The 17227-nt window shown below is 33.0% G+C and overlaps 1 protein-coding gene across 3 annotated transcripts; it reads left to right on the forward strand.

Annotated features, from left to right (window-relative positions):
- Positions 1-400: 400 nt before the first annotated feature.
- Positions 401-7463, forward strand: LOC128203355 (heat shock 70 kDa protein 12A-like). 3 transcript variants are annotated; one of them, XM_052904746.1, is made up of 8 exons: positions 401-477; positions 2146-2481; positions 2704-2862; positions 3001-3152; positions 3262-3486; positions 3645-3801; positions 4418-4552; positions 5543-7463. In XM_052904746.1, the coding sequence occupies exons 2-8, from the start codon at positions 2184-2186 to the stop codon at positions 6454-6456; spliced, it is 2040 nt and encodes a 679-aa protein (XP_052760706.1). In that variant the 5' UTR covers positions 401-477; positions 2146-2183; the 3' UTR covers positions 6457-7463. The 3 variants fall into 3 exon arrangements, with proteins under 3 accessions (XP_052760706.1, XP_052760704.1, XP_052760705.1); XM_052904744.1 differs by lacking the exon at positions 401-477 and adding an exon at positions 533-745; XM_052904745.1 differs by lacking the exon at positions 401-477 and adding an exon at positions 535-745 and having other exon boundaries at positions 3265-3486.
- The last annotated feature ends 9764 nt before the right edge of the window (positions 7464-17227 follow it).

Consider the following 17227-nt stretch of genomic DNA (forward strand, 5'->3'; position numbering starts at 1 on the left):
TATGTGTTCGTCGCTATAGATTATTTTGTTAAGCTCATTTGTGTGTGTTTTAGTTCATAAAACCTATGCCTGAAAAGCATTGATACAGCAGTGTATGTTGTCTTAATGAAAACAATTCTGTAAAGTTGTGTTACTTCATAGTCTACCAACATATATTTAAAAAACATAAATTTGATATCAGTTACTGTCAAAATATAATCATATAATTAAAAAACGATAAAAGGTAATCAAAGCATCAATGAATATGCAAGCAATTAATGACTACTGTTACAAAAATCGTATATATCTTTAATGTATTTTAATCTTACCTTCTCCATTCTATGATTTCGTCTTAAATGGAAAACCTTTCATTTACTTCCTTTTCTGTTTATAGCCTGAAATACCTGGTATTGTATTGTGAAATATCAATATATTTGGCATTATGTTAAACTGTGGGAGTGGATAGACGAATCAATTTACTTGTTTTATTCTACGAAGGTAACGAGTTCTTATACACTTACAATAGCTATTTTTTAACTTCCAAAAAAATAATTATTTTGAGATGGATTAGTTAAGAATTTGATAAATTGGTAAATGATTAAAAGCATTTTTGGAGACACTAGAAAACAGAAAACAAAATGAAGAAAACTGTTGAAAAAAATGACGCAAGGTCGGAGTTGTATAGTTATACTTTGCGATAGTAGTACATTGTATATGATTAATGTTTATGTTCAAAACTGTGGATTTTCTTTTATTCATCTCAGAGGTAGGTACATGTATTGAAAACATATCCTATTTACATTATACACACTACAATTAGTTTAACACTACCTTAAAATGGTACGCAAAATAAGGCGGTCGATATAGATAAAAGCGAATTTAACCTCAATCTATTCAAGTATATTGCCATGTCACAGTATGAAGATCCTGCCAACTTGCGTTTATTAACATCATCATCATCATCATCATCATCATCATCATCATCATCATCATCGTTATCGTTATCATCGCTATCATCATCATCGTTTTCATCGTTATCGTTATCATCGCTATCATCATCATCGTTTTCATCGTTATCATCATCGTTATCATCATCGCTATCATCCTCGTTATCATCCTCGTTATCATCCTCGTTATCATCCTCGTTATCATCCTCGTTATCATCATCGTTATCATCATCATCATCATCATCATCATCATCATCATCATCATCATCATCATCATCATCATCATCATCATCATCATCATCATCATCATCATCATCATCATCATCATCGTCATCATCATCATCGTTATCATCGTCATAATCGTCATCATCGTCATCATCATCATCATCATCATCATCATCATCATCATCATCATCATCATCATCATCATCATCATCATCATCATCACGACCACCACCATCACCACCACCACCACCACCACCACCAAAACAACCACCACCAAAACCACCACCATCATCATCATCATCATCATTATCGTCGTCGTTTTCGTCATCGTCATCATCATTATCATCATCATCATCATCGTCATCATTTTCGTCGTCGTCGTCGTCGTCGTCGTCACCATCATCATCATCATCATCATCATCATCATCATCATCATCATCATCATCATCATCATCATCATCGTCATCGTCATCGTCATCGTCATCATCATCATCATCATCATCATCATCATCATCATCATCATCAGCAGCAGCAGCATCATCATCATCATCATCATCATCATCATCATCATCATTATCATCGTCGTCGTCGTCATCGTCATAGTCATCATCGCAATCATCGTCATCATCATTTATTTTTAATTTTTTACATCATCATCATTAGCAGCAGCATCATCATCATCAGCAGCAGCAGCAACAGCACCACCACCACCACCACCACTACCACCATCACCACCGTCACCACCACCGCCACCACCACTGCCAACATCAACAACAACAAACATCATCGTTTTTATGATTTTAAGAAAATTATTACTTCTTTGATATGAAAAAGCCATGGTTTTTATAAACAGATAATGTCTATCAAATGTCTTCGTATAAAAATTTATGCAAAAGACTTTCTACAAAGACTTATGTTTTCTATAAACATTTTTTAAACATTTTAAATGAAGGGATTAAACGTGTTTTGGGATAATTTCGGCTTTTAATTTCAGAAACATGTTTTTACGGTTTATATTTACAACTGCACAACATGGAAAATTTTGATGTGTTGTCCCGGATACCAGACGATAAAGAACTGAGTTTAGTAGCTAACGAAATTGGTAACGGCTGGGAGTTGCTTGCAGCAAGCCTTGGCCTATCCACTCCTTTTGTTCAAAGACTAAAGATTGACCACAATGGGGATTCAAGTCAACAAATCTTCCATATGCTAATAAAATGGAAACAAGCAAAGGCTATGGATGCCACGTTCAGAAATCTTTTTAAAGAAATGAAAGCTTCCTTATCAGTTGATTTCCATGAAATTTGTACTAAGTTGAAATTTCCGACCGGTAAGAGGTGCATTAAAAGTATTAAAAAGATTTTGTTATATGACAAAGATGAAGTACAAATTTACTGCGTTTTTTAAAAGTTACTCAGTAGAAAGGTTTCTATATAACAGTAAAAATAAACAAGTTTTATTAAAAGTATAAACTGTTAACACAAATTTGCAAAATAATGTATCTGTTATTATGAGAGAAATTTTAAATTAAAATGAAACTGAAATTATATAGGTGTTCTTGACAAACTTGAACAGCGGAGGTTGGTTGCCAGCATTGATTTTGGCACAACAAATTCTAGCTGGGCATATTCCTTTGATACGGAGTTTGTCAACAATCCGACAAAGATTGTCACAAAGCAGTGGGGAAAAGCACACATTTTGAATGACAAAGGTACGTATTATCGAAGCACACAAGAAAGCTTAAGTATTAAGTTATACACTCAAATCGTACTATGGTATGTATAACAAACAGTTTGTTTTTGCAGATGATGTTTGTGTACTAATTTGTTTCACAAATTCTTCTTCCTAGAACCTACCTCTATTTTGATCAGTGGAGATGGTTTGACTTTTGAAGCCTTTGGTAATGATGCAGAAAAGAGATATTCAAATCTTGCGGGCGATGGCAAACACAGAAACACATACTTTTTTTCAAATATGAAAATGTTCCTTTTCACGAATAAGGTATGAACGTAACAAGATCCACTTCAATTAGTGTCGAAATATTTTATCATGGCATGCGTTGCTCAAAACTTAATACACATGTATGACTTTTATTTGCTTATTTTCTAAGCAGGTAATCGATAAGGACATGAAAATCAAAGATACGTTCAACAATGAATTGCCTGCTCAAAGAGTTATATCAATGGCGCTCAAATTTCTAAAAGACGACTTGATGAAAGATGTAAGAAGCAGGAATAGTACACAAATCCACAACAATGACGTTCTTTGGGTACTGACAGTGCCAGCTATATGGAGTGACCAAGCAAAATGTTTCATGCGGGAATGCGCCGTAATGGTATACTCGGTTTTATTTTGTTTAGGACTTGAGGCCTACTGTAGCTCTCAAAACAATTAGTATCACATTTTCACAATGGTAAATAACGGAACGGTTAAAAATGACACCAAAGCACAAGTATATGAGCGGAACTAACATACTACTTTGGCCTTTTTCAGGCGGGTATTTTAAATGAAAACCTCATACTTGCATTGGAACCAGAAGCGGCATCAATGTTTTGCCGAAATATATCTGTTGAAAAAACAATTGGGTCTGGTGAATCATCTGTTTCCTCATTCAAGCCCGGAGAAACGTATATTATTTTGGACGCCGGAGGTATGAACATTGGATAGTATATTTAGATTTATCGCATTGGTGTGTGTATTCATGCTGTATGAACACAGGAGAGCACCAGGAAAAAATCGATTTGAAAAATTTGCATCTGCAATAAGCGCATAGTTCGATTCTTGGACATAATGCCATCATTTCCTAATCGTATGATACATAAGTATTCATCAAGATTAAAATATGATGTATTTTGCAATGATTATGTATTGTTTAAAAGGTAATATAAAATATTCATTTATAAAAATGAATAGCTGATTAGTGTTATGTCGTTTACCATATAGATCTCATTATCGATAAAATCAATGATGGCGTAATCCTTTGCGATTCATACAGTGTGAGTGTCATATGTTCTTCATTTAAACAATAGGGGGATGTTGATAGTATAAATGTGTGACACGTGAATATGGCGATGATTTATTTTAATTACAACTTCTTATCATGTTAGGGTCCTGCCATCGTCTTCTTTTTGATGCAACATGAATACTTTACAACTGAATTTACGATTAATTGCTAACGCAATGCCTTTGGACTGATTTTTTAACGGTCAATCGTCAATATATAAACTGTTTGTTTGCATTATAAGATTAAGACAATACCTTTAAAGGTGGAACCGTTGATATAACTGTACACACAGTTTTGGAGAATGGCAAATTGAAAGAGATGCATACACCTAGTGGGGGGAACTGGGGCGGACGAAGAGTTGACGAGGCATTCGAGGAACTATTGGACGCAACTTTGGGTACAGCAATTACTTTACAAAATATAACAAACTAATGTTAATTAAAGTAACAACCCAAATTTAAATCTTAAAATCTTATTAACATTATTTAACATAGGAAAATATTTATGCCAAAAAGCTGCAGAAACAAGCTCAGTAGCAAAAAGTTTAAACACAAACCCGGTTTAATGGCACTGGGTAAACGCCAAAGACATAGAACATAAAATCACAAGAAACATAGAAGAACAGCACAAAACTCAACAAACAACACAGTGCATTCATACAACGCAAAAGTTAAATCTTATCAAAGTATAAATACATGGACGTTTAACCACATAATCAGTATGCAAATTACAAGCAGTATTTACAATATCTTACAAGTTTTATCAGCTTTAGCAGTAATCACTTTACTCCATAGCTCAACATTCTAGCCTTATCATGTAATATAATTAGTTTTATTTGGTATTACCTGCATTGTCAGTGAAAGCTAGGGAAAATCGTTTAAAGCGGCCAACGAGTGCTCAACCTCAAGTGTCCTTATATTTATCAATGAATGTAAAAGTAAACATTGATATAAGGCCCGCTGAAGCAGCATAAGCTAAATTACAAGAAGAACACACAAACCTTATCACATGTAAATGATAAATTAATCTCAGGTACTTACACACAATAAACGTATAAGCTATTGCATTGCACTCGGCCAATCATAAAGACCAAATATGGATATTTTTTTAATTTTGGATATTTGCTTTATCTCTCTCCCTGAATAAGTTACAAAATATTTTCATAGCAGTTTGTACGTTATTTATTAAATTAAACTATATACAATTAAATAAGAATAAATTATGATACTTTTGTCACACCGATTTATCCTAGCTGCTGGAACGAAGTTCAAGAATTAATTGATGCACCGTTGTCCTTAAATTACTTCCATACTTCCATACGATAATATATCTGAAATAATGTTATTTTTATAATTCATAGCGTTGTAATTAATCTTATTTTATACAGGCTGTGTTGGCATCTTTGATCACTTAAAACAAGGAAACATGGAGGATTATTTGGAGTTCAGACGCAGGTTTGAGATTCTTAAAAGAGAGATATCCCCAAACCAACAGGCTGATAGTGTTCTTTCGTTCCCATACAGCTTCATTGGGCTCGTCAAGGATACAACGGGGAAATCGATAGAAGAACTTATGGATACACCACAAGTTAAAAGTCGATTGACATTTGATCAAGGACGCTTGTCAATTAAAGCTGCAATAATGCAGGATTTATTTTCTATGTCTATCAACAATATTGTGCACTCACTGTGTGACATTGTGTGCAATATTCCGCCATGCAAAGCCGTTGTAATGGTCGGTGGCTTCTCAAAATCGCCAATGCTACAAAGTGCAGTCAGATCGGCGTTTCCTAACATCGGGGTGATCTTACCAAGTGAGACTGGCCTAGCAATCATAAAAGGAGCTGTTATTTTTGGGCACACAGAGCAACAAAATGGAGACATAATACAGTCACGTATTGCTAGATCTACTTATGGACTTAATGCGCATTCCGATTGTGATCCTAAACAGCCCCAAAATGCGTTCACGTCCGATTCCGGAAAGAAGATGGTGAAAAACGGTTTTGAGAAGTTAATAGAACGTGGAAAGCCCACTAAATCGGATGCATCCAGAGAGTTTTCTTTGACCCCTTTCATATCTGTAGACAATATTGAAGTGCCTCTGTTTAGATCAGCAAAAGCAAATCCAATGTACATTAATGAACCAGGTTGCGAAAACATTGGACGGATTGTGCTTCCGATTTATTTATCAAATAACCTCTACAAGTTCGTCGTAGAGTTTGGAGGAACGGAAATCATTGTTCGTGTGGTTAATAGTGAAACAGGCAAAGAAGTGAAGAGGTTTTTGGATTTACCTTGCTGAATTGTTTTAAATACTATTTCGAGTTATAAAGGCTCCAAAGTGTGCTACAGGGTCTACGGTGTTTTTTTGTTTGATGGGACACCGGATCGTGCCAAATAACTTGCGTTATAATTTGCAGTCATTATGAAAACATTTCATTAAAATGGACACTAAATAGACAAGCTTAGAAGTTAACAATATACAAGGACCCTGAGACACAGTCTTCGCTCAGTATTTCTCTTTACAAATAAATATAACTGATTAGCAACTCATCTCTAATTTCTATTTTGCTTTATTAAAAATGACCCTAATGAACTGGTCTATTCTTGGTATTTGCCCTATTATGTAAACTGAAGGAAGATTATTTAAGCTCATATTCTATCTCATTTTGTTAATATTGTTGTTCCCGGACCTTTTGAAAGTTCATGAAAAAGTTTTTCTGTTTAATATTGCTTGCTACACGGAAGTTACCTTTTTTGAAGTTAAAATGGTCATTAACAATAGTGTAATGAAAGTAATAAATATTGACATCTTATGTTGAAAGTGAGTCAATTCTATACTTACCCCGTTCCATTTAGAGTATGTTGACATACGGAAGGTTGAAAATATCATAAACTGACAAAGGGTTGCATTTGTCAAAGGTACAATTCAGATGAACTTTTTCCAACCCGATAATGAAAAGCATATAGTGAACCTTATTGAAGTCAAACATACTTTAAGATCTTAAACGTTGAATTATGCTTCCTTCGATAAGTTAAAATGAGTTTGTTTTTCCTCACCGCTGGTGTAACGTTATATCCATATTTCTTGCATTCATTGATCTGCACTTTCTGCACTCACACAATGTCAAACATTTTGTTACTTTGCACATCTTCCGCTGTTTTAAGGTCAGAATCAGTCAGAATCAGTCATATATAAGGTGACTAATCCTTTTGAATTGTTTATGCTTATATTCCAAAAGCTATGTTAACGTTACTTTGTTAAAGAAATAAAGCAGAGTTTTAACTGAAAAAATAACGATTAGAACATTAAAGTGCGCCTGTATATAATAAATACTAAAAAAAAAAAATTAGCATGTAACTTAAGTGAAATTAAATTATACATTCATTTGTATTTTTAAAAACGTTCAATTTTGATAAAATTGATATATTACATTTACAGAACATACATGTTTTGAAGATAACAAGGGCAGGAACAATATTGAGCAAATATGGTGACTTGTGTGTGTTATCTAGCTTAGCTTGCCATACTAGAACCATATTAAAATCGCGTTATACTGCATAAAGTAACATCGCGAGATTCATGATTAATAGATCAAATATATTACATTATATAATATAACACGGTATTTACGGAACGTGCTAACCAGCGAAGAACGTAGTCTTTCGTGACCCTTAATACATTTTATTATTTAAATGTATATTATTATTGTATGAACAATTGTACTCAGCCTTATATAATAAAACTGTATAACTTATAAGCTGTTTTCAATACGGAGTTGAAATTGGTACAGACTACATAACTGTCCAGTTAAGCTCAGAGTTGAGTCAGTCACCTGGGAGCCAAACTGAACTTGTTCGCAGAGCACAGAGGCAGTGGAAACTGGGTGTTTTTGTTATAGCTGTGATCACATATATGTTTGTGTCAAGTACATTGTAATTTCGCGAAACGAGGGTAAGCCTATTGAACATTACAGTGTTTACACCAATTGAGGCAGCTTTACGGAACGACAGAGCGTTGAATTTTTCTTTTCTCGCGCAAATGGTCATTGACAACCATAATTAATCTTTGGTAATCGTACTGCAAATCCCTCATGGTCTTGCGACCTGTCGTGCTCTTCTAAAAGTCGCTGACCATTCGGAGAGAGGACTTAGTGTGTGACGACTTGACAACCATCGCAGAACAGACCCCCCGCTCTTGCAAAGAACTGATATAGTCGCGGTCAATCAAATCAAATGTGACCGGGTCATATAACAGTAGTTATTGTTATAAAATGCCTTTGGTTTATAAATATGGTAGACAATGACGGGTTGGATTTTTCTTAAACAATTTAACACTATTTTAGACCTCTCCGAAAACAACAAAGACGATATAATGCTGCCGTGAATCTGGCACTTAGACAGCAGTACAACATGAATATAATAAGTACACGGCAGTGTCAGCAATCCAATTGACCTTGTTCAGGACAATTGCTGCCACTGCTATCAGACCACAACAATAATGATAATGATCACGATAATTATTGTCATTCTTCGACTCCCTCAGTATTTCTCTCTCCTGGTTGAGTGTGAATGTTTAAATGCTGTGGAACATTTGGCAAGTTTCTATTATTATACATAGGCGAAAACAAACACATACTAAAAACGTCAAAAATGTTATAAAATTGTTTAACAACCTTTCCACAAGCTTGTTACATGTAACAATTACAGAAACCGCCACACATATATTAAGGTGATAAAAGAGTCAACGGATTTAAATGGTTTGCAGAGATTGGTTTGGTACCTGGGTTTGTCACCATAAAACCCATTCGTTCATGTTATTATTTTCAAATGGAAATAGTGTAGCGTTTCTGTGTCCAGGCGGCAATTGGGTTATTCGTCACCCCAGTGAGAGCTATAGTGTATGAGATAATGCTTTTTATGTTTTAAAGGCATATTTATAAACCTAAAAGGCGAGCTATGGGAAATAGTTGTCTTTGAAAGACTTTATCGTAGCTTTGCAGAGATAGCACTGTTGTTCCGGGTAAATTTATTCGTTTTGTTCGTGATGTCTGTATCCGGTCCTTGGTTACTTGAACTAACAGTTAATGTTATTTTTTCCTTTATTGTTCATTGTGTTTAAGTTGATGCATGATCTTATGAGGCTTATATTTTTAAAGCAGTAATTATCGATAAATGTTTCGACAAGTGTGATGATATAGCCATGCAATCTTGTTTAAGCCCCAAGTGATCATGAACTCTGAGTGTTTTTATTGACTGTTCAATAAACTGCTTGTTTCTTCTGTATTTTGTTTGTTCGTCTGTCTATCGTTTTTCGATATTGACTGTTAAACTCGTAATGTAAATACTTGATTACTGATGGGACAAGTGTGAATTTATGGCCATTTACACTGGTCTAAGCACCCAGACTCGGGTTCAAGTTAACTCATGTTTCACAGACTATTCCAAGACGATTATCCAAAAATTTATTTCTAAAGCTATTTTGATGAGTGTGTGGTCTGTTTGGGATGTTTGTACATGTAGTTATGTACGTGATGTGTTCATGTTTATGTTTCCATGACATTGTCGTTTGGGCAAAGTAACATATTGACATAAATATGTGTAATCCGTCAAGAAAAAACACTTCACTTTACAAATTATTTCCGGAAAACGGCATCTTACTATACATTTTGACAACGTTTTCGGATGACGTTATTTTGACTTTCACAAATAGGTTTACCAGTAGAAACATGGGCTTATCGATAACATCACATAATAAGATTATTAGTTTAAAAATAATGAACAATATAGCAAACTGACCTGCACCTTATCCTATGGAATTGTCAACGTTTCGATCGATTCGATTCTCATAATAAAATTTTCAAAAAAGTCATTTATTTTAAATATGAAAACAAAAAAGGTTTTATAAGAATTTATGTAACAAGCTGGTGGATTAAATTAGTTCTCATACCACCTTTAAAGGAGTATTATATTTAGATAAAACTATGTCTCGCCTCAAATTTGTTTGTTTGGTTAAGGTGCAGTCGATTTTCTTCCCTGGAGATCGAAGTCAGAGCAAATCTGATCGATCTAGGAGAGGAAACTGCATCGTTATATGAACTTTCTGATAAGTTAAGTAACAACTTGCACGCGACGTTCTAGCATATTAATATGAACATAATTTGATTTCATCTGAACTTGCATGTTGTTTTGCTTGCATACAATAATTCATTAGTGCAATCAGTTCCATTTATATTTAAATTAATAAATTTTCTATTTTATCTTTAATTTCTACGCTCGTGTATGCACAATGCATGTTTGAATCACTTTCCTATCGACAAAATGAGCCATTGACTAACAGAGAATTGCGTGTTTGAAATTATACCAGTAGTTTATCACATTGAACTCTACTAAATATTTCCTAATTAATACGATAAAAAGTGTTGCTATACAAGCACCTTGTTTTTATTGGTCAGAAAATATATCTGTAAAAGATTTAACTGGAAACAATAATTCGTAATCGGTAGCATCACAGCAATTTATCGTGTACTACTCTTGGTACAGAGTAGTAAGAATTAAGTATTTGTATGGCCCAAACTGGCTTTATGGTTGGCTACATGTGCTCCATTTGGCAATGAGTATAAAATTTCATAGTCTCACTTGTGTTTGTTTGTCTGCAAATGGGCTGTATGGTTGCTAATAAAAGTTAATATTCGCCATAATCGAAAGCAGAGACGTTGAACAATAAGATATTCTTTGCATATTTATACTTACCTATGATTGTCAGACCATTTGAATCGGTCAGAAGTGGCTGTTTTACTGTCAAGTAGGGTCAGCTGAATATGTTTGCATTATTGTTAATACAATTTACTTGTTCTACGTTTTCAAACATGTTCTCCGTTTCTATCAGAATATTATTTGTTGAATTTTTAGGAAAAATCGGAACATCAAGCAAGATCGCTTTTCGTTTTTTCCGTGATTCACAGAAAAATTGTACACATTATATAGTTCGTCTGAATCATTAATTTTGCTTAAGTTTTCCAAAGTGAATATCAATGCTTACACTTTTCGGTTTTCAATGATGTTACTACATAACTCCAAATCAAGACCAATAACGGGAAAATGAAAATACTAAACAGAACTTCCCATGTTTTTGTTCACTTCACTTTGAAGGTTTGTTATTACACATATGTTAGATGTCCCTTAGTTTTAGATTGCAGAAGTTCATTTATCTGCCTGACATTTTCGGGGTTTCTTGTTTTCAGATATTTGCAAATGAATGCATTGAATCAGTCATGCTTTGGGTTCTGGATTTTTGCCTGTTAGAAATTTGTAACTGCCGATTTAATTGTAATCCGTTCCGATATTGAGTATCATTTATATGTTTTTAATGTGATTTGTAAGATGCGCTCTTTAGATACTCCCAAATAAGATTTACCACAATTAATACAATTGTTTTGGTATACCAAAAAGCATAAATTATGTCGAAAAAAATGGTTGTTATGAAAGATACCGAGTTTAATTTGAAAGAAAGGTTCAGGGAACATTGGTATTTCTACCTTATGTAACTATAGTAGATCACAAAAAATATTCTAGCATTCACCAATCATTTAATATTTTCGCGTTTTCACCTATTAAATACACGGTTACAGATAGATCTTTTATTTCCTCCATACATGGAGAGCATAACATATATACAGCAGGTTTAGTTGATACCAAAGTACAATACAAATGTCAAATAATGCATGGTTTTATATACACAACATTGGACAAGATATAAACATACAAAATAAATGAACTGGTGTTTTTAAATTTGAAGGATGAATACAACTTTATGTACAAGGTTAGTGAAGATAACTACTCAATTATCACAACTAAGATATAACTGATTCATTTATTAACCTTCTGTGTATTTAAAAAAATTAATATTAAATGATATCTGAGCTATATTCGTGCTTGTTTCAGTATTCTTCAAAACTTGGACCAGTTGAAAGCCAAGTTCATAAAATCCTTTAAATAAAATGTGATATTTCCGAGTGGCAATCCCATATATGAGTGACAAGCGTTTGCATACAAAATAGTGTTCGTCGTAAATTTATTTATCTTCTTTTGATTGTCGATACAAATTTACCGATCGTATAACAGTTTATTTGTCAAGATAGTATAACTGTGTAAATAGATTTAATGATTATAATTTTGCAAAGGACAGCTATACATCCATTTCTAAAATTGTAATTGACAATAGCTTTGTTAAGTAATAGTTGTTAATTGTAAAATAAAAATCCAGAAATCATTCTAGCGACCATTTGTGAGTAGTTGTCTGGTAAACCGTTTATTTAGATTTCATAAAGAAGTTTAGATTCATGTATTATAAAGATTTTAACTACCAATAAAACTTTTCTATTCGAGCGATAAATGGTGTGATTTTCAAGTGTTTATAGACTATTTTATTTTGGAAATGAAAGACAATAAAATCCTTTCAGGTTTATATTACACACATGGTCAATATTCCAAGGGTTTAACATGATTGTTTGTCCAATTTATATCCTTAAACGTCGGAATGCTTTTATTTGTTTTTTTTATAAGAAGACCAGTTTTTTTATTCATTTGATTATCCTAGAGCAAGATGTTTTGTTGCAGTTTGAACAAGAATAAAACAGAAATGGTAGATTTTGAAAGAATTTTTGATAGGCATCAGGGTTGTTTGTTCAGAACGTTTCTCGGTATATATGTGTCGGGGAGTGTCTGAAGTTTATTTTAAGGTTGACTGTTGTCATCCAGCGGGTAACCACGGAAACAAAGACAAGAGTCAAAATGGCTGCGGCTTTCTGAGCCCATGACTAGTCTTACATTTAATGATTATATTTTTAACACAAACAGGTATGGACTTAAATGATTGTAGTAAGTTCTGTACAGATGTAAGGCTTTCTATCGAACTTCCCCTGAAGGTCATAGTGTATGTATGATGGGCGAGAAGTTGTATACCCTCAGTATTGGTAACCTTACCGTGGCTTCTTCTCGACATTATAGATACGAGAGTGGACCCAGCTTGTTCAACACAGTGAGAGCGACTGATCCGAGCTGTTTGTTCTTATCGTGGTTTATTGTCAAGCATCTGTTTTGTGTATGACCTAAAGTTTATGCCAACATTTAATTTTAAAGGGCAATGTTTTCACTCATAACGTATAAGATCGGTCATTGGTCAACGGCTTCCGTTTTAACGAGAACAATTATAATGCCATCTTTAACTGATTCATCAACGTTTGTATTACAGCTGTTTTAAATATTTTGCTCGTTAATGTATCTGCATTTTACATTTTGAAATAAGTTTGTAATTTAGTAATCAACGTTATGCAATGTTTTAGGCCGCAATTTTTTAATTATTTGAAAAAAACATATTACTTTTTTGGGCTAACAACACCCTTTAACAGAGTACAATTCGACAGCGATTCCATTATTCAAAAGTAATTTTCAATGTTTTAAGGTTTAATAACTTTATCAATTTCGATTTTGTCAATTTAAGATTCTAGATGATCTTTATCTGTTTCAGAAAATAGTAATTGTCTGTGTATAATTTTATCAATATATTTCCCAAATGTTTTATGGAAATGGGTTTGCTCTTCTGTATGATTAATATAGGACCATAGCTGAATTTTACCGAGTTGTTCTACTAAACTAAAACAGATATTTTTGATTGATGCATTCAATTAGCCTTCTTCGAGCAAATAGTTATAAATGATATTATTTTCGTGTACTTTTATTTCAATAAATAAATATTGTGTTTTAACAATATCGATGTTAATGCATAGTTTCTGTTTTCTTGTTAATAGTTAAACCTGATTCAATAGCATTTTTTCATACAAGTCAATGATGAATAATGTCTATTTTTGGTTTGTCTTATTTTTGGATTTGCATCATGTGTTCATTGAATTGTTGTTATCTTAAATGTACAACCGATGTTTAGTAGCGTATACCTGGTTTAGATTATCTAACTCACCCTGTTAAAAATAATTAACCAAGTTTTACTTGGTTATAATTTGTACTTGCTTACATTATAAGAAGTTATAACTTGTTCTTGAGTAAGATCGTAACGTGCATACAACTTTCTCCTGTAAGTCCACACCAAATTAATGTTTTGTTCCTCGGGCTTTTGCCACAACAAATTGGAGTGAGCGAACGGAAATAAATGATGATCACAGTTAATGCAATGGGATGTGCTTATCGAAATGAAAAGAACAAGAATATGTCCAAAGTACTTTATGGTCAGTGATATGCTTTTTATAATCCCGGATAATGCTGTAAAAGAAAGTTGAAATTTAGGTGATAAACTTGACCTATTTTTGCTCTATCCGGCCCGGTGTTAATATCGCTATTTGTGAAAAGACATTTGTTCGATAACTAATGTTTTGTCAGAATTTGGTCAAAAATGACGTTGATACATCACTTTGGACCAAACAATGAAACATGTTCCTGTTAACTGAAGCTGTTTTCATTGGCATTGACGTCATAAGGTAAGATATAGGTCACTTGTATTATGACTTGAACCAAATACTACTTATTAAATGAGTCATTGTTTATCATTTTGATTTCCATCCAAAAAGAATCATTTATAACTAGTCCACCTAAATGGCCATCTACGAGTCTGTTGACGATTTTTTCAGTTGTACATTAGAAATGTCAAAATAATAAAAAAAAGTCCCAGATCGCTCATAGTTGTAGCTACACTAGTAACGCTACCATTATCAGATAACACGTTTAATTGCATACTAATTGATTCAATAATTATCCTTTAGGAATGAAATGATAAACAATGACTTCCAGCATGGTCAAAATACATTTATTGTTAAATATAAGATTAAATTTCCAAAATTTGAGCCACAGTGTTTACACTGGAAGCCGCCATTTTGATTGAATTTATTGAAACCAAAATGCTAAACCAATCTAAATACAGTATAAAACACCAAGCATCGGTTACTTTACAAAAACACTTAGTAACTAGCGTAGGAAAATTAAAATTGATTATTTTTTTCAGCCTTTAAAAAATATTACTACATTAAATCTGGGGTGCGTTTCAGAGACGATCGTTAAGGCGATCGTTAGCTGATTTTGGTAGTACGACCAAAATTACCGATCCGCACCGTTTCAGAGACGCAACGTGCACCTGCTTTATCGTTAATTTTGCTCGTAAACCTACGACCGGTAAGAGGCACTCGTTAACTTAACGATCAAGATGGCGGACGAAGATTTTCTCCATATCAAAGTATATTTTTACTTTTTATTAACATTTGAGAGTTTAATATTACGTGTAGCATTTTCGCTGGTGTGGAATTTTCAAACTATGTCTAAAAATAGCTGAATGGAAAATGTTCTATTTCCGCCGTTCTGTCAAAAACGGATTTTAACTGTAGAAGATGTAAGCTTTTTGTTATATTTTGTTAATGTGCTGATATTGAGTACATCTAAAACATGGAATATGATGTTGAATTTGATTTGGTTCCATTGCTGTTTAATATGTCATGTAAAACATGTTCTTGAAATTCTTCTATTTCGGATGGTTTTTAATTCGGATAAATAAATGCCTGTACATAATCTGTTGTTATATTAACGGTCTTTGTGGCATGTAGTCAGTGAATTATTAAACAGTGTTACCATATTATCTTGTCATGATATAACATAATTATTTTTGTTAATTTTACATACCGAAAACTGATGCTAAATATGTAAATATAGATACTGTACAGTAATGTAAACAACACTGTCACAACAAATAAGTTGATTATTGGCTACTTTAATACCATAAACACTATCGGGTGACAATGGAATCATTTTAGTTCACCTTTACTTGTAATTGAAACTTGTTTTAGTAAGGTATCATATGGTTTATGTAGAACTTTGTAGTATATGTACATATGTGAGTTTTCAACTGACAAAGGTTAAATCTTGTCTTTTTCAGTCATACCATTTGATGCCAAGTGTACAATAAAAACTGAAATGAAAATTGCCAACAGAAGTGTCATGGTCTTGGTGGAAAATACTGTGCTCTTCATTGACCTCTGTTTAATAATGGTATGGAAAAGGGAATTAAATTGTAATGTTGGTTTTATGAATAATAATGGAGGTGTATTCAACATATGAACACATTGTCATAAGGAGTTATGTAGAAATTAAACTGAAAACCATATTATGTATCTGCAGTTAATGCACAGGCTATGTACAGATGCTTATTGATATTCTATGTTTTCATTTTTTTAGTGTTTTTACTTGTTAAATATTTGTTTTAGTTAATTATTTCAGACTGGTGATAGAAAACTATCAGGAATGCTTCAAGCTGGCAATGGAGGGAAATGTAAAAGTAGGTAGGAAATGATAAAATGCAATAGGATATTAACCAATGTTATGAATAATACAATAAGATTAATTTATATTGATACAATGCTAGGCATCTTACTTTGAGCAGTTAACTGGTTAACATACTTGTTATTTAACTTATATGAACATTAAACAAGAAATAAAATGTGACCAGAATGGTGTTTTTCATGTTTTCTTAAAAACTCTACTTATTTTTTTTTTAAAAAGACAATAATTTTTCATAAAATATGCAAACTATTTCAGTTGAAATATGGGAATGTAAATTATGTGTTACTTGCAGTTTAACCATTAAAGGGTGTTTTCATAAATGTTTTATATTGTGCTGTATTAAACAATATTTTATAACTTTTTGTCTTTTTTCAGGACACTGAGAAATCACAATGCTTCAAACATCTAAAATATGCTCACAGTCAGTCTTCAAGATACTCACCATAAAGGTTCCAGTGTGATTTAGGAGACTGTCAGAGCAGTACTTTATACCTACATACACTGGAGATACCAGACCCAGCAGATAACTACAGATATATTGAAACATAACCTGAAATTAATTGCATATCCCAATACAACATAAGACTTTAAATTGTTAAATAAGCAGTGAGGCATTTGTGTGTAACTTCATTATTTGAAATTTCTTTTTCTTTTTTTATAAGTTTGACTTTGCATTTAAAAGCCATTAGCATTAGATTTTCCAAAAATATATGTATTTTTATACAGTTTCTACTGTG

The sequence above is a fragment of the Mya arenaria genome, chromosome 9, assembly GCF_026914265.1.
Source record: "Mya arenaria isolate MELC-2E11 chromosome 9, ASM2691426v1".
Lineage (NCBI taxonomy): Eukaryota > Metazoa > Mollusca > Bivalvia > Myida > Myidae > Mya > Mya arenaria.

Excerpts from the sequence above, each read along its gene's own strand:
- LOC128203355 (XM_052904744.1), top strand. The coding sequence starts at position 640 with ATGACGCAAGGTCGGAGTTGTATAGTTATACTTTGCGATAGTAGTACA. Across the intron at positions 3,487-3,644 it reads TGCGGGAATGCGCCGTAATG|GCGGGTATTTTAAATGAAAA; the intron begins GTATACTCGGTT and ends GGCCTTTTTCAG. Across the intron at positions 4,553-5,542 it reads ACTATTGGACGCAACTTTGG|GCTGTGTTGGCATCTTTGAT; the intron begins GTACAGCAATTA and ends TATTTTATACAG.